The 21,941-nt window shown below is 40.8% G+C and overlaps 1 protein-coding gene across 3 annotated transcripts; it reads left to right on the top strand.

Moving 5' to 3' along the window:
- Window positions 1–364: 364 nt before the first annotated feature.
- Window positions 365–21,402, top strand: LOC116319432 (proto-oncogene tyrosine-protein kinase Src-like). 3 transcript variants are annotated; one of them, XM_031738761.2, is made up of 13 exons: window positions 365–888; window positions 10,022–10,367; window positions 11,780–11,879; window positions 12,750–12,767; window positions 13,498–13,596; window positions 13,858–13,961; window positions 16,474–16,623; window positions 16,707–16,862; window positions 17,043–17,222; window positions 17,376–17,452; window positions 17,565–17,718; window positions 17,870–18,001; window positions 18,416–21,402. In XM_031738761.2, the coding sequence occupies exons 2-13, from the start codon at window positions 10,094–10,096 to the stop codon at window positions 18,622–18,624; spliced, it is 1,653 nt and encodes a 550-aa protein (XP_031594621.1). In that variant the 5' UTR covers window positions 365–888; window positions 10,022–10,093; the 3' UTR covers window positions 18,625–21,402. The 3 variants fall into 3 exon arrangements, with proteins under 3 accessions (XP_031594621.1, XP_031594629.1, XP_031594638.1); XM_031738769.2 differs by having other exon boundaries at window positions 10,086–10,367; XM_031738778.2 differs by lacking the exon at window positions 12,750–12,767.
- Window positions 21,403–21,941: the final 539 nt, after the last annotated feature.

Consider the following 21,941-nt stretch of genomic DNA (forward strand, 5'->3'; position numbering starts at 1 on the left):
GACTGTGTCATTGAAAAAAGTACTGGGATTGTACGCTTTATTTTAAGTACACCAAGTAGTCTCCTTTAAGTAGTTTCAGTTCTCCGCTTCAACTACTGGAAACTTGATGCGGGAGTGTGGGAGAGGATATCAGCTGATGGATGATAAACACCGCTCTTCGCCGACCGCGTTCCGGTATCACTGCACCAGCAAAAACTTACCATTAGGGAAGTGTGTGTCGCTTAGCAACCAATTTTCCCAGTCGGCTGAATGGAGCTTACTAGAGCTTTTCAGCAAACGAGAGACGTAAACGTACAGGAGACGCGCGTCGTGTCTTATTACCTTTATTACAAGAATGTTTTTCAGTCGTGACTAATAAAAAGATATTAGGAAAATCCAAACGGGGGGGTTGGGGGGGTGTTTTTGTGTCAACGCCTCGGCGAATTCAACAGCCGGCGTCGAGTTACGCAAGGCGACGTGGTGAATGCTCCCGACGTTACTGCGTAAAATCCAGCCTCCCCATATTTGCGCTCTCGTGTTTCGTTGGTGATGCACTATCCAGTGCCTTCCCCCCCACGAGGCATGTCTTTTCCACACTACACCACTCCTGCTTCGTCGCACCAATTTACCGCGCCGCCGACCCTTCCCAGCTGAACAGGTTTGCCCGGCCCACCGCAGCCGCTCGGCAGCTGTGCCCCCAGCTCCTGAAGGCAGTCCCCGTCATGACCTCCTCCTCCTCCTGTGATTTTGCCGAAATTCGCTAAATGGGATTCGTGGCTGGCCCGGGGTTTCCACAGCAACTGGCCATCCGATTCCATTATTTTTCTAATGAGGACAGCCATACGGATCTAACACGGTTCCTCGCTGCGCGTCTCTGATTTTTGGGCTAAATCTCAAGACGCGTCAAAGGTAAGTTAATTAGAGCTCGTAGCAGTTTAGTGCGATAATGCAGATTTATTTCGGCATTCAATGTCGGCGTTTCTTTTTTTTTTTTTGTTCTTTTAAAAAAAAATTGTGCTGCGCATTTTTCTCTCACGGATGTTTCACACAGGGATTGATAAGCTACCCCCCTCTTCACTGACTTGTATTTTCATTGTTGCACAGGCCATTCACTCGCACATTTGGCCAGTGCCACTCAGTCTGTGCCAGGGCTAGGTTGTTGACGATTTACTACGCCCCGCAAAATGCAAAGCGTTTGTGCAAATTTCTCATTTTTGTCTTGGCGATCATCACGAAGACTCGGGAAGACGCAGCAAATCGGCTGCGCACAGAAAATAAAGCCAACAATCCATCGAAATTCAAAATGGAGCTGTAACAGCACCTGTTTTGGTTCATCAGGCCGCATATGCGCTGTATGTGAGCCAAATCCTACGACACTCACTGGAGCATTGTCTCTTTTTCATTATTATTATTTTTGTCCCGGTTCCCATTCACAAATCCCTGTTTACGAGCCTTGAGGGCATCTGTTTGGCAAACACGAACAGTGAACGTTTTTGATTTCATTTTACGATTCTTGCTAATAGCAAAGACATTATCATTTTTGACAGCTGCTGATCCTGTAGGCAGCTACTACCCCACCCCGTGTTTCTTTGAAAGCAGCTTTGCTGACAACAACTGGCGTTTAATCCCGTGGAAATAGAGTTTTAATTATGTGGTTAATCTATTTAGAGTTGGTTTGGGGGCTCTGGACGAGCTCCAGCTTATTTCCTTACGGCGGGGGATTCAGGTTTTTGCCTTGAATCATGGGAATGCTCAGTATTGGATGTTATCACTGGATGAAGATGCAAGCATTATGTTAGCAAATCATGGAAGAACATTTGAATACCTTGTTGAATTGCCCAGGTCATTCTTACAAGTACATTACAAGCAAGAAGAGTGCAGGAAGTGGGTGAAAATGCATCATATTCCCCTCATGTGGCTGTGAAAGATTGATATTTGATATAGGCCTGCAAAAAGATTTTTTTAATGATGTCTACTTTTTTACAAGTTGCATCAACCCTAGATATCGTCTTAATACCATTTGTTTTGTCCAGTCAACAGTCCAAAACCTCAATTTACTCTCATAACAAAGAAAACCAGAAATAAATGACAGAAGTGAAAGCTTCTTTAATGTTCACTTGTTCATTAAAACTGATTAACTGACTGCCAGTTAACAATCAGACAGGCTGTTGTGAAACAGTATGTGTGTAACATGACTTTTTCAGGAGAACGGATTCAAAAAGCAGACCCCGACTTTATTTTAAAATCCTGTAAATAATAAAAATAGGCTCTGTGTAAATGACCTAGAATGACACAGCGTCATTAATAAGATATATAAATTTGTAGACTGAATGACTGATGTCCTGTAAAATTAATCAGGCTGCAGCAGCTGTTCCTTGTAGTCCGGATCGCTCGCTGCCAGAGCCACCAGTTAAAGATGGGCGGAAGTGGGTTTTATCAGCTGAGTGCCACAGTGCCCCTCTCCTCTCCACTTATCTTCCTCCACTGCTTTCTTTCCTCGCCTTTGCTGAGTGTGTTGGCTTCTAAGGAAGAGGGAAGATGAATTGAGACAGCTAGACAGAGACTTTCACTTTCCAAAGTCTGTGGGATGTAATCATAAAAAGAAATGGGAGGAAAAAACACAGAAAATCTGATTTGGGGAGTTACAGGACTAAAATTGGAGAAGGCTCGATAGTTATGCGACTGCATTGTCTTTTCAACTATCCTGCTCGCTCTCTCTTTTTCTCTCTCTGACCCTTGCTATATATAGATGATCTGTATGTTACGCATGTATCTGTGGACTGCATTGTTTCGTGTCATCATGCAACATCTATATGGGAATAAGACAGCGACACTAATGTGCACATTTCCTCTCGTTTTGATCTTGAGGAACCATCATTACTATGCCCCGCCACCACCACCCCCACCACCCCCTCGTCTCCCCTCCCCTCCTCTCCCCTCCCAAGGGCAAACCGTAATTTTCCCATTCAGCTGAAACATTGGCTGGAGCTCTCTTTCCTCTCTGCAGCACAGTGGCAACTGTTACCGTCTGTTGTGACTCAGTGAGGTTTGTCGTGGCCAAATGTGCTTATGTGCCTGACCAGAAATGTGCAGCTTGTGAGCTCAGCCTTAGATGAAGGATTACGAAGGTTAATATGGAACTCCAAACGTTTTTTGGTTGTTTTTTGGCAACCTATGCAAAATAAGAATGACAAAAATGAGAATGTTTGCACTAAAACATTCTCAACTGTAAGTAGTGCTTTTAAGCAGTCATTTTGTCAGAAATTCTTAGGATGGGTCCTTTGCATTATGGCTAATTATGCTATTTAACATTTCGGGACTTGATTGTGTCTATTGAAGAGATAGTTAAAGGGACCAAAGTAAAGATGCTGTACACCAGAGAATATTGTAATTGGATGATCAAAGATTTAATGGTTATGTTAATATTTCAGTTTAAGTTGATGTAAAAGACAACGTCTGCAGTTTTTATTCTGTGCAAGAATGCATGAAGATTACCTGAAGCTCATCTACAGCTTCTGCATTATTATTCTGGTGAAGTGGATATCTTCCACAGTCTTTTTCGGACTAAATTTTGTCATTGTTTTCTCAAACAATGGTTCCTTGTTGAGATGCGGGCAAAGGACGGTAAAAAACGGGGGGGAAAGTGGGCTACAATGATTGTAAAGGCTGCATTAATCAGGGATTCAGCTTGAAAACAATTGCAGAAAAACAGCACAGAAGTCTGCTTTGTTGAGTGTGTGAAGATTAAGATATCAGTGAGACAATGAATTACAATGCAGAATTTCAGTAGGACTAATAGATTAAGGAGTTTAAAGGTTTAACAGATGGATGCTACCTGGAGATAAACAAAAGTAGTGTGTGTTCTCATTAAAAGCTAATCTACAGCAGCAATGTCAATGGCAATCTACCCCAACAGCGGTGAGGAAGCAAAGCCGCAACATACTTGACTGCAGCAAATGTCACCTCTGTAGGGATGAGGTTGAAGTTGGGATTTCACCAAACTCAGTTGGGGAAAACAGATGTTTTTCCCATACAAAATTACGAAGAGCCCAACACATTCACTGATAAAGGCCAGCTTTGACCTGCTGTGCACATGAGGAAATGTCAGGTGTGACTGGCATTGTGCATAACTGTGGACTTTGACCCCCTCGTCACTTACACTGGAATCGGTATGAACAGGGTGCAGTATCAAGTCTTTCAGTACGCACAGAATCATTTGGTAGTCTTTCAAGACTGGTATGAAAATGATAAAAAGTCAGATTGGGGCACATGTAAATTGGAACAGATATTGGCCTGATGTGATGCAGTTGCAGAGCATGAAAGGTGTTAGGACTTGTCTACTTTATATCCTGCATTCCTTTTAGGCAGCTGGCTATTATTCCTTTACTTTTTTCTGCTTTCTCCACAGCTTTTGCTCCCTGTTGATGAGCAGAAAGTTTAGATTCATAGGGCATCAAATCCTTAGAATCACTCTCCATACAAGGCAAATCAAGAACCGGTTCATTCAGTTTAACTTTATTTATATAGTCTCCATTGAGAACAACACGTATCTCAGTGGACTTTACAATGAGAGCTAAAGAGGTTACCGGTATATATGGGCTATATATAATATAGAGAAATCCAGAGCTTACTTTACAGCATGTCTTTACTCTGTGTCTCTTGACATTTAAACCACATATTATGTAACAAATGTGGAACCTTTTTTTTTTTTTTTTTTTTAAATACTGAAAGAGGGCCACAAAAATCCCAGCTGCTTACTTCAGCTTTAAGAAGTTTGCAAATTTGAGAAGACACTTTAATGCCAGAAGCCAACTTGGAAAAGTTAATAATTAAAGAAAAGTATTTTTAATATTATTATTATGATTATTTAGTGCAAAGCAACATGAGTTTCTGTTTGAAAGAGATTCTGTTTTGCCTTCTTGCTAGATTGACCGCTTTTCTTCTGATTCGGTCATGACCGATAACCCACAGATGAGGTTTGCACATCTTCACTTCTGTGCCAGTCTTCTGCAGCCTGACATGAACTTGTCTAAAAATGTAATTAACACCAGTTGTGATGGGGCCAGAGGCATAAGGAGAGGTACACCACAGATAGATCACCAATCTGTTGCAGGGTTAACAGAAAGACCGGAAACCATTCATACTCACACCTAGATTCATCAGTTAATCAAACTCCATGCATGTCTCCATAGAGAACTCACATGGAAACAGGAAGAACATGCAGAGTCCACACAGAAAGGCCCAGGATCTTCTTTCTGTTGACAGTGTTAACCGCAGAAACCAAGATTCATGACAAAAGCGTTCACAATATCATGCTGCACTTCCATCTTCCTGTACTGGCAAGCTTAATGCGAGGCTTAAAGCTCAGTCAGATAATGACTGAATTATATCAGAATAATGGAGGGTATGCCTGTGGTAGTTATTTATTTATTTTATTTTATTTTTTTATAGTTTTTGTTGTTCATCTCGTCAAAGAGAAAAACTGAGGTATGAACTGAATGTTTGGTCCAAAAGTAGAGGTATATAGAGTAAACCTTGATAACTGTTGTCTGTGAAGTAGGTCACGTCAACTGATCCACTACAAGATATTATCTTCCATGAGACAAAGTGCAATATGTAATGGTCTGTAATTGTATCTGGCTTCCTCATAAAGCTAACACTGGAGTCAGTAATCTGCTAGTGTAGCATCAGCCATTTCCTTGTTTTTCCATTGATTTGCAAGTTGGAAAATGGTCCAAGAAATTTTCAGTCTGTGCATCTCTAGTCCTGGAAAACCATGAAAATGGAGCTCCCCTGCTCCATCTTCCTCCCCGATCTCTCTCCTCTATTCCCTCCTCCCACCCTGCCCTCCTGCTGCTCAGGTGCCTGTTCTTGTTGCAGTCGAGGTGTGTAGTGCAGTCTGCTTCTCGCATTCCTCTGTACTGCTGCTTCATCTAAAACTCCCAACTCAACTTCACCCCATTTCTCACATATTTTCCAGATTTTACTTTTTCTTTTCTTTTGCAAGACTCTACAACGTCTAATTCCATTGTCACCAATCCATAGTCTTTCATTTTATACCCCTGTACTGATGTGGTCACATGTTACCACTTGATATTAGGCCGTTGCAACACCATATTAGGAAAAGGCACAAGGCTCTGCTACAGAGCTACTTCTGTTGTTTACACAAACATGCCGGCTTTGAGGCTTCCGAAGGTGCTGTGGTTTGTGCGCTGCTCTGTGAAGTACTAAACTAAGTGCTGGACACTGCAGCTCACATGAGACCTGTGTGTGAGAATCATTACTTCTCCTCATCAGTCTGAGATTGATCCTAATGATTAGTAAATCCATTTGAGACTATCAAAGCCAGAATGAGCGAATCAGAGTTGGATTGAACTCCTCTGCTAAGTGCTTACCCTGCTGAATTTACCACCAGGGAGATATCTGTGCAGTCTCCAAATTCACTGTGGTCCATATACTAATAAAGTTGAAGTGGTGAAATGTAAATTTGGCATGTGTAACACACATGGGTACATGTCATATGGCATTACTGATTTTCTTTGGATTAAAATGTTTTTCCTCTGTGGAATCAGCCATAGACCACAATAACTGGGATTCATCAAAATGATAAAAATAAGACTGCATTAATGGTTTTGAAAGGTCACAGTAATTAGATTTTAGACCTGACATTGATCAACATTATTGTGGATATACCATCAACTTACATCAACGCTAGTATCATAGTATCACTTTGTAATTCTGTGCTTTGAAAAGTGCTTCACAGTATTAATAACAGTCACACACTGAAGGTGAGTATACATGCTCAGACATTCATTCCAACATAAACATATACAGACGTAATTGAAAACAACTGTCAAAAATAAAGCGGGCAAGATTAACGGCATTTGTTTAAAAGAAATTACAGAATCAGCTGACCTGATTGACCGAAGAAGGCTGTCCCACACTTTGGGTGCAACAACCTTAAAAGCACAGTCACCTCTGGTTTTAAAATCAGAGTGAGGGACAAGAAAAACAGGATAACATCCTGTCTCAAAGGTGTACTATGATAGACGGCAGAGTGGATCCGTGCTTTCGAGATGATGACAAATTCTGACCCTACCAGCCGAATGTCAGGGCAGAAATGGAGGCTCATCAGACCATTTTTGGAATTTTGGTGAGCCTGTGCGAATTGTAGCCTCAGCTTCCTGCTCTTAACTGAAAGGAGGTGCTCGCAGTGTGGTCTTCTGCTGCTATAGCCCATCTGCTTCAAGATTTGACGTCTTGTGCATTCAGAGAGGTTCTTCCAAATACCTTTGTAACGAGTCATTATTTGAGTTACTGTTGCCTACCAATTAGCTCAAAGCAGCCGGGCCATTATCCACTGACATTTGACATCAGCAAAGCACTTTCACCCAGAGAATTTCCACTCACTGCATAGTTTCTCTCTTTCAGACTATTAACCATACTGTGCCATACCAACCGTAGAGATGGCTGTATGAGAAAATCTCAGTAGATTAGCAGTTTCTGAAATACTCAGATCAGTCCATGTGACACAAACAACCATGCTATTTCCCATTTTGATGATCAGTTTGAACACGTTGTCTTGACCATGCCTACATGGCTAAATGCATAATGAGTTGCTAGCATGTGACTGGCTGATATGTGCATTGATGAACAGGAGGTGTACATAACAAAATGGCTGGTATGTTTTGAAGTTTTCATAAATTTCCAGTCACGCAGATGTAGACAAAAACTGCAGTCTGACTAGGGGCAGCTGTGACTAACGAGGCAGAGCGGGTCATTCACCAGTTGGGAAGTTGATGGCTCAATCCTCTAGGGAATCCCCTAGTAGCATATCGAAGTAACAGAGGGCAAAATGAAAAGTTTCCCCGTGTGTGTCTATAAAAATGCTTAGGCATAGAATAAGAATTGTGAATGGGTGAATGAGGTGTGTAGAAAGCATTACTTGCCATTTGTGTCACATTTTAAAGGATGACATTTTGAGATTTTTGACTCATTATTGAATTATTTTGCATTTTCCAACCAAAATATGTTTAACCAAAGTAGGACCAAATGTAAAGTTAATTGGATGCTTTAATCAATATTTTTTTTAAAGAACTGATACTTTTAAGGCAGTTTTAAGTAATTCTGCAGTTGCTGATACATATTTTGATTCCTTCACTTCTCTTGTACCTTGACTGACTGTACTATGGATCTTTTGCACAAGTGACTCAACTATTACCTGCAAGGACTGTGATTAGTGGTAAGGGCCCACTTTACATGTATCTTATCTTTACCTTTTTTTTTTTCTTTTTTTTACGTTGAGGAGGATGTTGATCATTAGCAGCGGTCAGTGCAACTGGCCATAATGTTGATTGCTAATGTCTAAACTAGCTCTTTAAATTGAGTGGTTTGTTAACACAATTTCCACTTCCCTGTCCATCTTTGTCTGAAGCCCTATGAGCTTGTCTCGGTATGACTCAGTGTTGCACCATGGGATACATTAACCCCTCCATTGCACCAAATTACATCCTGGCAGGGGCTGAAGCGAAGCTTGCACGACTGCGCTCGTGTTTGAAATCGCTCGTGTATGTTCACACACGCATGGTAGCTTACACGCCAACACAGCTTCACAGTGGGAGCCTTGGATGTCTTTGAGGATTCCCGTACCTGTGTAATTAAGTTATATTCACACATCACACTTAAAACACCCACTAAGCCTCAGCTGTCCGCGTTGCAGTATACAACAACCACCTACGCGTTCTTTTTACAGCCGCTGCCGGTTCCTTCCTCTTTCCCTGTTAATAACACTCTCTGTCCTGTCTGTCAGACTAACACAAGTGTGTTGGAAACATTCATAAGGATACACGGGTTGCTGGAAAAAGGATGTGAGACACAACTGTGTTTGGGTGTTAGTGTGCGACTGAGCTTAGTTTCCCAGAGACCAAGGAACAGCTGCTAATGCACAGAAACGCACACGCATGCACTCTGTCTCAGTTCCAAAGGAACAAGACTGTTTCATGTGTGTGTGACTGTCTCTGTTTCAGCTGGCTTGAAATAGTCGGTCTCGCAGTGAGTCACGCCGCTATGCCTGGAGGGGAGGATTGGTCTTGGTGTGTGAACAAGGCACTCTAACTTTCTGTGGGTGCACTTGACTGTCTGAGCATGTTTGTCTTTGTCTGCACTCGGGATGAAGGCGCACTCTTGACTTGTTGCATTTATCGGGCTGTAATAGATGTATTCGACATGAGGATGTGAAGGAGAAGCAGCAGTATAATTACCTGTTGGAGATGAAACTGTTTGTCCTTGTCAACTCAGCAGCATTAACACACGGCTTCAGTACGGCCCACAGCTCCTTTGTTTGAAGCTTTGTTTTCCACTTAAATGCTTATTGATTCAAAACGGATTGAATCAGACAGGAACGACCTTGAATCTATGCGTGTCTTTATGTGCCCTCTTCTTGGAGTATTTGCATGCTAAACGGTTTTAACTGAACCTGGAGCAGCTCCAAGGATACTCAACAGCAGACCGGGAGAGCTCAAATGAATGCGATGCTAGCAGCAAGAGGAGTTTTTGTTTTAGGAGAGTGAATGGCTAGAAACTGAAATGGGGTCACTTCCTTTTCCTGAGTGAACTTCATTTTTCTTTTAATCGTCATCTTTAAAATGTACATTTGTACAGTCACACTGAAATGGTCAGATTTAGTAAACAATTAAGAAAATGAACACTGTATAAAAAAATAACACTGTATTAAATGTCTACTTAAATGGCATTAATAATTAAGGGTTTTTTTCATGGTGGCTTGCATTAGGATGCTTGTGGGTCAAACTGCATTTAAATATTAATAAGAATATCCTCATTCATATGCCTGCCTCTGAGTCACATTATGCTGCTAGGACCGGCAGATATGATGACAGAGATGTTGGATGATTGAACATGCAAAACAAATACTAAATAAACACTTACTTAATTGGGATTAGGTAGTTGTTGTTTTTTTTTATAGCAGTGTACATGGTGTACAGTATACAGTGATGGCATGTATTTGACTTTTATTGATTAACAGAAGCAGTAGCAAAGCCACTTCGGACCTTAAAGTGCTGCTTACTCATCATTGGCTCTGGTCCCAGGTCTGCACATGGGGGCGGGCAAGAGCAAGCCCAAGGAGCCGGGCCAGCGCTCCATGAGCCTGGATGGTACCATAGGCACAGGCTCCGACAGCGGGCACTTCCACCACCTGGGACCCGCCCAGCAGACCCAAACACCCAACAGGAGCCCTGCCGTCGGAACAGGCAGGCGGGGGCATCAAGGGCAGCACCAGCACGCCCCAACAAATACTCCCGAGCTGGCTCTCTTCGGAGGAGTGGACCACACGGGAACTGTCACATCACCTCATAGAGGACCTCTTTCAGGTAGGAAAAACATTATGATAATGGGTTAGTTAGGGCAAAGTGGACAAGTTTATTCATATAGCGCCTCTTAACAACAAGCCATGAAAAGACAAGATTTTTAAAAGACCACATAAGAAATGTAGAAAGTCACCCTTTTTTGATTGTATAATAATATAAAACAGAGTAGAATTAGAAAGATGAATCTGGAAAGTGAAAAGTAAAACTACTGTGAAGCAGTAGTCCCAAATTTAACTAAAGTAAGTGCAGCAGGAAACAGAAACACATCGTACCCTGATATGAAAGAACTGAGTGGGAACAAACAGTAACCTCCTGTATAATTAGTGAGCTTTTAGAAGTGCTTTTAAAGGACGATTTTGTTGTTTCTCTTGGTTCCAGTCTTTGTGCCAACACGAGCTAACTGCCTGTGTGAATGTGGTCGTGAAACAGATTCAATAAGTCTGACGAGAACTTTGATGTCTCTCTGTCAGCCTACGGACTTGCTTTCAGTTTGAGATCACAAAAGTCCCAAAGTGGATGGAAAAAAATGCAAAATCTGATTCATAATGAGTCACATTTACACAGAAAAATATTTAAAAGCGTCTTTTTTTCTCACTATCTAAGAGCCAGACTTAAAAACTTCTCTTCGACTTTGAAGCGCCACATGTCACGCTGTCCATATTTTATTTACTGGATATATTTAAACTGTAATGTGCCTAAACCGGCCAGATGGCTGGGTTAATGTTGCTCCATCCAGAGAGCAAAGGCCTGCTGGTATATGAAGAACAGTTCTGCTGGTTGCAACCTACTGCTGCGCACCTAATGAGCCAATCAATGATCGGCTGAAGAATTCCCCAGTTTAGGTCTCGGGTTCATTAAATAAAGCTACATAGAACCCCATTAATATCATAGCTTTGTCCTTCAAGGGCAGTCAGGCAGATGCTGTCTGAATGTCAATATTTTTCATTAGGCCTCAGATACATTTTCAGAGCAGCAGTAGAATAACATCCAACCCTGAAAAGCTGAAAATTCAAGGGCTAGGTCACAGTGCTAAAAATCACACACGTTATTCATTATATATCAACTTTGGGAATATTTTTATTATTCCACTGGTTTTTAACTGATGATTTTCTTCTTCTTCTTCAAATTTAATTGAAAAACTGACTGGTGACAGCCTGAGAGGGTTTGGGCTTGAGACAAAATGAGGGAATCTTTGCTAAATTAAATGCAGAACAGCGGTGTGCTCTTAAATTTACCTTGTTTTCAGATCCCTGGGAAACCAAATTGTACCTAAAAATAAAATAAATTTCCCAGCCCTGTTAAACCAGTATCATTGGTCTTAAGTGGAAATACCCTTTTGTGTGCTAAATGTCTTTATTTCAGTGTCTGTATTGTTCCCCAAATGAATGTTTCTGTTTCTCCGTGGTCTCTTTCAGGAGGCGTCACTACATTTGTGGCTTTGTATGATTATGAGTCACGAACAGCATCTGATCTGACCTTTAGGAAAGGGGACCGGCTGCAGATTGTCAACAACACGTAAGAATCAAGAGTCATCCCACTCTAACTCTAGTAGTGATGCCACACTGTCACAGAGATGTGAATGAACAGATTTCTTGGTGCACACATGATCTGTGACGCGCACATATGTGTACATGAATGAACACGCAGTGATAGTCAGAGCTGGTAACTGTGGATCCTTCCCATCTGTTTACTAAAAGTGAGCAGAACAGCTCTGTGCTAATGCAATCTGTTCCTCATGGGCAACCGTGAACATCATAATCTTTTAAGAGACTTCAGAGGGAGCATTTTGTACCGAGATATGAAACAGGACAAAACAAAACAGAGGTTTAAGTGAAATTACTTTTTTTTTTTTTTGTTTGTTTTGTAATTTTTGCGGGGGTTTTCAAGCTGCTGTTTCTAAGCTAAACATCTGGAACATAATTCTCTTGCAGGTGTTTACAATCAGAACAATAGTGTTTTGTTTTGTTTTCCTATGAGCTCTTTCTATAACTTCCTGCTATAAGTCTGCTCTGCTGGTATTTATTGAGAGCCTGGCACTACATAATTGGGCTGAAAGTAGAATAAATACATACTGAAGTATTACAAAGCAGTACTTAGTAGTTAGATGGGTTTAGCCAGACTGTATTTCTTAGACCTAAAGTGGACATTTATAGAAGATAAATGAAATATTTCCATACTCTCCTATAGTATTAGAATCCCACATTGAAATGGAAAATCAAAGTTAAAACAGCCCCACTGTGTAATCCCACAGCTTATGCAGCTCCTCTGCTATCTGTCTGTGCCGTGCTGCGTGCCTTGCTGTGTCTCCTTGCCGCATTTTGATGTGTCTGCTGTGTCTGTTATCTCTCCCTCTCTTTCTTTCTCATGCTTCATGGTTTCTCCTAGGAAAAAGTACAGCTTCAGGTCAGTAATATTTAATGCAATAAAAAAAAACAAAAAAAACCTCATGCAACCTTTTCTTCACCATCCCTTCGATCCTTGCATTTGCTTCATCGTGAAGTGGTAAATAGAGACAGACTAATTCTATATCTCCTGTATAAAACATATTGCATGTTTCTACATAGAGCTAAAGTTGAATCTAAGATGGGACTACAAGTGGAATAAAAGGTTGCCTGCATTTATTTTCCATCTTACCAATTCTTTTTCTTAACTCCATCCTATCAACTTTGCCGGATGAGGTTTTTTAAGTTTCACTTTTGCAGTGTAAATGGCACTATGGTTTTCAGTCAAATGATGTGGAAGTTTCACTGGATGGATCATATCAGAGGGCACAGTTTCAAAGTTACTGGAATATTTCAGGGATAAATCCAGTAATGTTCAGTTTTTTCTCATTGGCAAAAAGTTCAAAACCATTGACAAATGAATGCACGGTCTTTCCTACAAAACTGAAGCTCAAACTGGTCCCCAACACATGTGCAGTTTCCCTCAGTTTACATCATTAAATCAATTCTTTAGCCTCTTATATTCTTGGGTCTTTGAGCAAAAGACAAGGTAGAAGCATTGTTCCTCATCAATGAAATATGGTGCTGATTTTGAATAAACTTGAAATATCTTGTAATTGCCTTGTTCAGTGTTTTTGTTCATGGTTGACTCTCACTCTCTCTTCATCTCCGTCTCTCTCTTTCCCTCACAGAGAAGGGGATTGGTGGCTTGCTCGCTCCCTGACAACTGGAGAGAGCGGTTATATCCCCAGCAACTATGTGGCTCCATCCGACTCCATCCAAGCAGAAGAGTACATTATCCACTCTTTGTTCTCCTCATGCGGTTTACCCTGCAGTTTATTTACATCTAAAGCTGGTTTTCAGTTCAGAGCCTGCATGTAGTTGTGCTCTGCACGCATTTTAATGATCCATGCATGATAAGGCCATGTTTACAAATAAAGAGTACTGACATACTGTTCATACATATAATCCCAACGTAGCTCTGCATTCCTGCTCCAGCTGCTCAGTAGTAGCTCGTCACTGATCTCGCTCTCTGTGGCCCAACTTGGCAGGTGGTATTTTGGGAAGATCACTCGACGTGACTCGGAGAGGCTCCTTCTCAACCCTCAGAACAGACGAGGAACTTTCTTGGTGAGGGAGAGCGAGACTACTAAAGGTGAGAGAGCAGACATTTGCATCACTTCAGAGACTACAGTCATTATCATGAACCATTATCAAGAACAATTAGCTCTTCTGCCTGTCTGCAGTGGCGTAATGATGCATTAAATCAGCCTGAGTGCTTTTTTTCTCACATTAAAACTATCTAGCAGCAGCGTTCGACCTGCACAAAGTGCCATTTCTTTATTTGACCAACAGGCCTTTGGCAGGTGTATTTTTGTTTTTTCAGGCTGATGATTTACTGTGCTAAGTGCCTTCCTTTTACTTTATATCTTATACTTTTACTTTATAACTTATACTTTATATCTTATGCTTTTACTTTATAACTTATACTTTATATCTTATACTTTTACTACGGTTATTATATTACTATGCTGCTTCTTGTTTTATTGCTGCTGGCCTCTGTGAGCTACCAAACAAATTTCGTTGTATAACTACAATGACAATAAAGTTCTTCTTTATCTTTACCTTTATGACATGTGCAAACAGTGGATCAACATGATTATTATAAAATGTATTCTTTGAACTGTGTTTAGGCCTCCCAAGTATGAATAAATAAAAGTTATATCATACATACACTATGAGATTTGACATTTTGACAGCAGGGATTCGAAGACATTAAAGAGATTTCCACTGAAAACTATATTTTTATGCTAAAGTGGTTTTATTGTTTAAGTAAAATGCAGATGCTCTCTTTTTTTCAGCTTTTTAATTGCTTTAATTTGTTTTCATTTTGGTGCAGGGCAGTATATTGAACATCCTAAGGTTTTGGACTGCTAATGAGACAGTGCAAGCATAATAAATACATGGGCTCATTTTCTGCCCCCTTTAAACATTTCACACACTAAGCAATTAGTTGAGGCGGCAAAAACTGCTGATAAGTTGATAATGAAAACAAGAATTAGTAATGAAATTGTGAAATGATCAGTTTTTCAGTTGTTTCCTTACACTCCATGATTATCTAGTAAAACTGTCTCTATAAAACATGTTTAATAAAAACCCAAGATTTTTTAATTTTCACACGTTATGAATGTGTGAGGTGGGAAAAAAAAGAATGAAGCGATGACACTTTTTCTGCCTCTCTGGAGGCCTACACAGAGTAGCAGATGTGCTTTGAAATAAGTAGATCTTCAGGGACTCAATTTGAAAGAGGTAGAACCTGCTAATTAAGTCATTTGTTAACTTTCACACTGGCCTGCGGCGCTGTGTCTTTGTTCTCTGGGCTTGTGGTAGAGTTTTGCATCTTTCGCTGAAAGTCTGCACTCAGATCTGGTCCCTGTGACGTAAGCTGACTCTTTAGGGGGCTGTTTTGGAGGAAGTAAGGGGAAAAGGAAAAGATTGGAATGGGTTGGGCTTGTGAATGGATAGGGGTGAATCACTCTGCCAGAACTAGGTCATCTTAGAAGGGTGCTGGATTTTCCCCCGGCTATAGGTCTATGTTCTCCCACCATATACACACACACACACACACACACACACACACACACACACACACACACACACACACACACACACACACACACACACACACACACACACACACACACTCTGAGAAGAGGGGAGAACTGTGAACACTTGTAGGAAAAAGGGGAGGATTTGGGAGAATAGGAGGAGCTGTTGGCAGAAGATGCCATGGCCCATGGGTGTGTTCTGTATAAGATATCAAATGTGAGGCTCGCAGTGAGACAGGGATGAGCATGAGCATGCCTCTTGCATGTTGAAAAAGATGAATCTTATCATTCAAGGTTCAGGCTACAAGCACTCACATTGTGACCCTGTTAAAGAAACATTTCCTCTGAGCTCTTGACAGGTTTTTGTCTCTCTCATCTCACATACCTAAGAAGAAATGGTGTGAAGTGGCTAAATGCTGTAGTAGTAGTATTCATACATAATGTGAAGGCTCTTTAGCTTTCAGAAATATGAATAAAGGATAATTCAGTTTTACATGTTTGGTTTTAAATATGGAAGTGAAGGTACTTGAGTAGTACTATAGTAGTGATAATGATTTGGTACATTTGCTTGATACACTTGGGGAAGTCTCTTTCCTGCACTAGAGTTTCTTTCTAATGAGAGAAAAGGTCAGTCAGTGAAACTCCAGATCGAACACAATTGATTTTTTCATTTTCTTTCATGTCTCGCTGTAAAGCTTAGGTTTGGCAAGTGAGTTCAGTCCTTTTTAAATCGTATCAAGTTTGAGTCCTGTCATATTTCTAAGATATTTGTATTTTGTTTGTTTTTACCTAATCGGCTATTTTGTCATTATTATTCTTGTGAAATGTAGTTTTGTGAAAAACTGTTGGACAAAACAAAGTTAATGAAACTTTCTGTAGTGGTGGGCAGTGGATAAGGACATAAAGGCTTAGTTATTTGGCCATTAATCCAACCAGCAGGGTCTTAAATAGCCAAAGCACAGCTGCTAGGAAACTCCAGAGAGCAGCTGCCAGACAGGCCAGGAGCAATGTGGTTTTATTGTTCTAACCTGTCTCTGTCTGTTTTTGTCTTGCTCACAGGGGCGTATTGCCTGTCAGTGCTGGATTATGATAACACCAAAGGCACTAATGTTAAACATTACAAAATCAGGAAACTGGATAGCGGAGGTTTCTACATCACTTCACGCACCCAGTTCACCAGCCTACAGCAGCTAGTCTTCCACTATCGCAGTAAGTACTCGGACGCATGTAGTCACCAAAAGTTAGGAAATGTCAACTGCACTGATGGTAACTCTTAACCTTTCCTCATTCAGAGCACTCTGATGGACTTTGCCACGCTCTAACAGATGTTTGTCCAGTGACCAAACCTCAGACGCAGGGACTGGCTAGGGATGCCTGGGAGATCCCCAGAGAGTCTCTCCGCCTCGACGTCAAACTGGGACAGGGCTGCTTTGGAGAAGTCTGGATGGGTAAGAATCCCTAACATACCTTAGCAGATGGGTTAAACTTTTATGATGCAACATGAGCATCATTCACTCTTTCTTGTTAAAACTAGGAAACCCTTTTATATTTGGAGAGTAGGTGGACTAAGAGGAGTTACGACAGCAGTTTACTGAAGAAGCAATGTCTTTCTGTCTGGCTTCTGACAGGTACGTGGAACGGTACAACACGAGTAGCCATTAAGACTCTAAAGCCCGGCACCATGTCTCCAGAGGCCTTCCTTCAAGAAGCACAGGTCATGAAGAAGCTGCGGCACGAAAAGCTGGTCCAGCTGTACGCCGTTGTGTCTGAGGAGCCCATTTATATCGTAACGGAGTATATGAGCCAAGGTAGCGCATGACAGCAGGTTGTGTAAAGAAATGGTTCTCAAACCTGCCTCTTTACTAATTCTTGTTCAAAAAAGGGGGGAAGGGATGTTTACATTTGACATATTATCAGCTTAGGTTTTTGTAAATAAAATAATATTGGGTTTGTGTTCACAGGCAGCTTACTGGACTTTCTTAAAGGGGAAGCAGGAAAGCTGCTTCGTCTGCCTCAGCTGGTAGACATGGCTGCTCAGGTAAAACTACAAAAGATTCAGCGTGCTTAAGTGCATCATCTAACCACCAAGAATTCAATACTAAAAGGTGTACTATATGGAAATTTAAATTTCCCGTCCTCTCTCCTTCCAGATTGCAGCAGGCATGGCCTACGTGGAGAGGATGAACTATGTCCACAGAGACCTGCGTGCTGCAAACATCCTGGTAGGAGACAGCCTCGTGTGCAAGGTGGCTGACTTTGGTCTGGCAAGACTCATTGAGGACAATGAGTACACTGCAAGACAGGGTAAGTCTCCTCTTCCTACGAAAAATATTTACTCTCAGAGAGAAGTTCAAGTTTGGTTACAGAAGAAAAAGTGACTTATAAGAATAAGATGTCCTAAAGTGTTTATTTTAGTCTATAACATGCCACACTGAGTTTCATAATGTTTTCTTAGGAGCCAAGTTCCCAATCAAATGGACAGCACCGGAGGCAGCTCTGTATGGTCGTTTCACCATTAAGTCAGACGTCTGGTCCTTTGGTGTGCTGCTCACAGAGCTGGCAACTAAAGGCAGAGTTCCCTATCCAGGTAAAAGCGCCACCTGACAGGATAAACCTACATAATATGTTCAGTTTCTTATTCAAATAAGAAGAATATATCGTGTTGTGTGATTAAAAAATTCGATTTTTGATAAACATCTTGCACTGTGAGACAGAATTGACCAATCCTAGCTGATACCTTTCTACACATCCAATGGGCAAATCACATAAGTTGGACAATATAAGGTGCTTTAGCATACCCACAATTGCTGCACATCTGCAAATCTTCTCCTTTTCTTGCTACATCTGACTTGATCAGCTGTTGTCATTGATATCTGCTCTGCTCACTGATCAGGATGTTTCTGCTGCCATCCCACCCTTGCAGGCTGGGAAGTTTCTAGATCAGAGCCATACCACCAAAAGAATTTCTGTCCAAAAATCTAACTTACATTTTTCTCGACAGGTATGGTTAACCGAGAAGTGCTTGACCAAGTGGAGCGTGGCTACAGGATGCCTTGTCCAGCAGAGTGCCCAAGCTCCTTGCATGAGCTCATGCTTACCTGCTGGAGGAAGGATCCAGAAGAGAGGCCTACATTTGAGTACCTGCAGGGCTTCCTAGAGGACTACTTCACCTCCACAGAACCCCAGTATCAGCCTGGGGAGAACCTATAGAACCGTATATCGAATTGAACCTGGGGAGGAGGGAAAGGGCCTCAGCACAGAATGATCTGCACTAACCGACCTCAGAGGAGCTCCTGTTTAAGGATCTGAGCCTGTGAAACTCAGTTGTGAGGAACTTGAGATTCATCTGTGGAAGTAAAACTGAAATAGAAACCGGCAGAAGTCCCCTCATGTGCCATAACGGAACTTCTACAGAAGAACCTGAAGAACCTCCTTTCTGCAAGCACTCACTGTTTACTTAACTTCTCTTGCAGTAAAGAGGTTGAGCTGTAGAAGGCAAAATCCTGCTGGACTGACTGTGGCTCTGATTGAATCGATTGACTAAACTTGCGGGTAAATGTTTTGGAGAGATGCGACCGATGTGGGAGGAATCAAATCAGGATCTACAGAAAGGGCAAGAGGAGAAAAGAATAAACCTCCTGTCGAAGAGAGTAAGAGAGAAGGTCAAGGGAGGATATTTCAGTCAGGCATGAGCTGTTTAGTGAAACCTCCCTCTTTCGCTCTTTTGTTGCGTCTCTACACCATCGTCTGGTACCTTTTCCGCCCACAGAAGAGCACTGCCCCTGTGGCTCAGGTGCCAAAGGAAAGTCTGTCTCTCTTGAAATCCTTTATCTCATTTCTTCCCCTCTTCCTCTATTTCTGTCTGACTTTCAGCATTTCTCTCCAGTTTTCTCAAGTGCTGCTTCTTCAAAGTGTCTCCAAATAACTCAGCTCTGGAACTCAACTTTGCATCTTTATTTTTATGTTTGCTTGGACAGTACTTGTCCTGTGGTTTAAGGTTTTGTTTTTGTGGCAGACAAAAGTATCTGACAACACTTTATTTTGTGGATTTTTCTGTGACTTTCAATAGGCAGGCTATTAAAATAGCCATAATGGTAGTGCCAGGGTAAATGTACTCAACAGGCAGGTTCTGTAACACTTAAATTAGGTAACTTAAATTAACAATTGAGGGCTCTCTCTTGTTTAATCATCACCCTGTCCTTTTCTAGCTGTATTTCTTGACATACATGATGAACAGCCTGCTGGAACCAACCTTGATTAAAAATGACTTTGATGCAGATAATGTCTGAATGCTTGTTTTGATTGACTTGATTTAACTGGAAAGTTGCATTGAAATAAGGACTGTCGCAGTGGCACTAAAGGCCACCTTCAGTGAATATCTCTGAACCATAAGTGAGGGAAAAAGTTCCATCATTGATGTGAACTACTAAGAGGTTGATGATGCTACTACTGGTAAATATCCAAGTCAGGATGGGAAAAGCCTCTTTAGGTCTGTGCCAAACAAATCACATTTCTTTACTGCTGTCCATGTATATACTGTTTTATTATCAATGGGGCTTCCTTGGGTTTTTAGTTGTTTAACATACTATGATTTTTCTTAAATTAAAACTCCCCAGTAAACTCCATGCTAGCAAGTAAAGACAACAGATAAACTGCTCAACAAGACAGGTTTTCATTCACCTCACATATGTCGTCCATATGAAATATGCAACCAGGCAGCCCTAATGAAACTGTAAAACTCTGATCAGGTAACCCCAATAAAACTGTGTTTATGACTTAAATATAAGAGTTGATTTATGAAGCCAGTTAGCATGTTTTTTGTGCCGTTCTTCTCTTGATCATTTGCTGGGTTTGTATTTATGCTGTACTGTACATCAACATGTGTCTGTTTACTTCATGTTCAGGTCAGGCCCGGAGATCATATACAGACTTCTGAAAAATTGGTGCCATGAAACTATAATTTTTTTTTTTTAAAACATCTCAACCACTGCAGCCAGTTCTCACCCTCATATTGTACATACTGTAGCTGTACCATGTATGCCACTAAATGGCAGGGTTATGTTGGATGTCACACATTTCGCAGTGATTTGTTTCATTAGGTAGCCAATAGAACAACAAGTGTAAAGTTGGAGGTTGTTGCCAACAGAAACAACAATGCCACTTATCAAACTAGGAGGCATACAGCAATAAAAGAGATGGTAGTCCACATCCATGAATATCATGAAAATATGATCCAGTGACAGTTAATGATAATGAGTAATATTCAGAAACCACAATAAAAGAGAAGTTGGGTTGTGATGTGATTGTTTGACATGATAAATGAGGTCAAAGATGTAAATAGTATCTTAAACAAATGACTGTGACTATCATGTAATTTGTTTTTGTATAGTTTCTTTCATTGCACCTCCATGCTGAGGTTTTTACAGTGACACGCCTGCTCCCAAAATATTAATAAGATGCTACTGTACATGGGGCTTAAGGAATGTTTCTTCTTTTTTATTTTTAGCCATGTTCTATTTGAAACCTCTGTTCCTGCAAAAGACAATTCAGAATTGGGCTTGAGATATGTATGTATATCTTTCCATGAACATATTAATAGTATGTTCCTCTTTTAGAAAGGGTAAATCCCAATTTGTTTTGACACACTGAACCGCCTGCAAGTCATTGGGATAATGTCAGTGGGCCCATGACAAGTATGAGTAATGCCAAGGTCTGATTGGATTTTCTGTGCTATATTTAATAAGTGTCTCAGTCTTTTTTTTTTTTTCTTTTTTTTTTATAAATCTATGCAGTTTCAGTCTGAAATTCCTGCAACTTTATGGCCATTTTGTTCTAAAAACAAACTATGATCATAAACAGAAGGTGTGAGCATTTTGTAAGGACTTTTGTCTTTCTTTCTTTTTTGTTCCAATGTAACAAGATTGAAATAGGTATTGTGCCACTTTATGTTGATCTTTAAATGTGCAATAAATTATATTTCAAATGTGTTTTGATAAGGGTGTGTGCTGGTGTGTGTGCTATCTTAGGATTACAAAATTGTATGTCACACTACTTATTATGACTCATTAACTTCTTCATAAAGTTGTCAGTATGCGGCACCATGAGCATGTGATGATCATTGGTTCAGTGTCCTGCAGTTTCTGGAATATTTAGGCCAGTAAGCTTAGAGCTTTAGATTTTTCTATCTGATGGAAACCCTTTATTTTCAGATATATTCATTTGTGTTTTATCTCTAGGCTATTTTCAACGTACATAAACTATATATAAAAGAAAGATGTAGTAGCCACTATAAAGAAACCTGATTTTGAATTCGGCAAAGTGCTAGAATCTTGGCATCGTTCACATTGGGGGTTTTGGAGCCGGAAGTGTGAGAGGTTGGAGTGCCAAGGGATCAGCTAAAGTTAACAAGCTGTATTCACGGGGTCTTTATCTTACAATATAAAGTTCCGTAATGTGACTGCTCTTGTGATATTACACTATACAAATAAAACTGAGTTAAATAGACTGTAAGGGTGCAACCCACTGAC

The sequence above is a fragment of the Oreochromis aureus genome, linkage group 5, assembly GCF_013358895.1.
Source record: "Oreochromis aureus strain Israel breed Guangdong linkage group 5, ZZ_aureus, whole genome shotgun sequence".
Lineage (NCBI taxonomy): Eukaryota > Metazoa > Chordata > Actinopteri > Cichliformes > Cichlidae > Oreochromis > Oreochromis aureus.

What these genes read in the sequence shown, in the direction of transcription:
- LOC116319432 (XM_031738761.2), top strand. Translation starts at nt 10,094, where the DNA reads ATGGGGGCGGGCAAGAGCAAGCCCAAGGAGCCGGGCCAGCGCTCCATG. An exon ending in GACTCCATCCAAGCAGAAGA is followed by an intron (nt 13,597 to 13,857) that starts GTACATTATCCA and finishes CCAACTTGGCAG; the next exon opens with GTGGTATTTTGGGAAGATCA. An exon ending in CTTTGGAGAAGTCTGGATGG is followed by an intron (nt 16,863 to 17,042) that starts GTAAGAATCCCT and finishes GGCTTCTGACAG; the next exon opens with GTACGTGGAACGGTACAACA.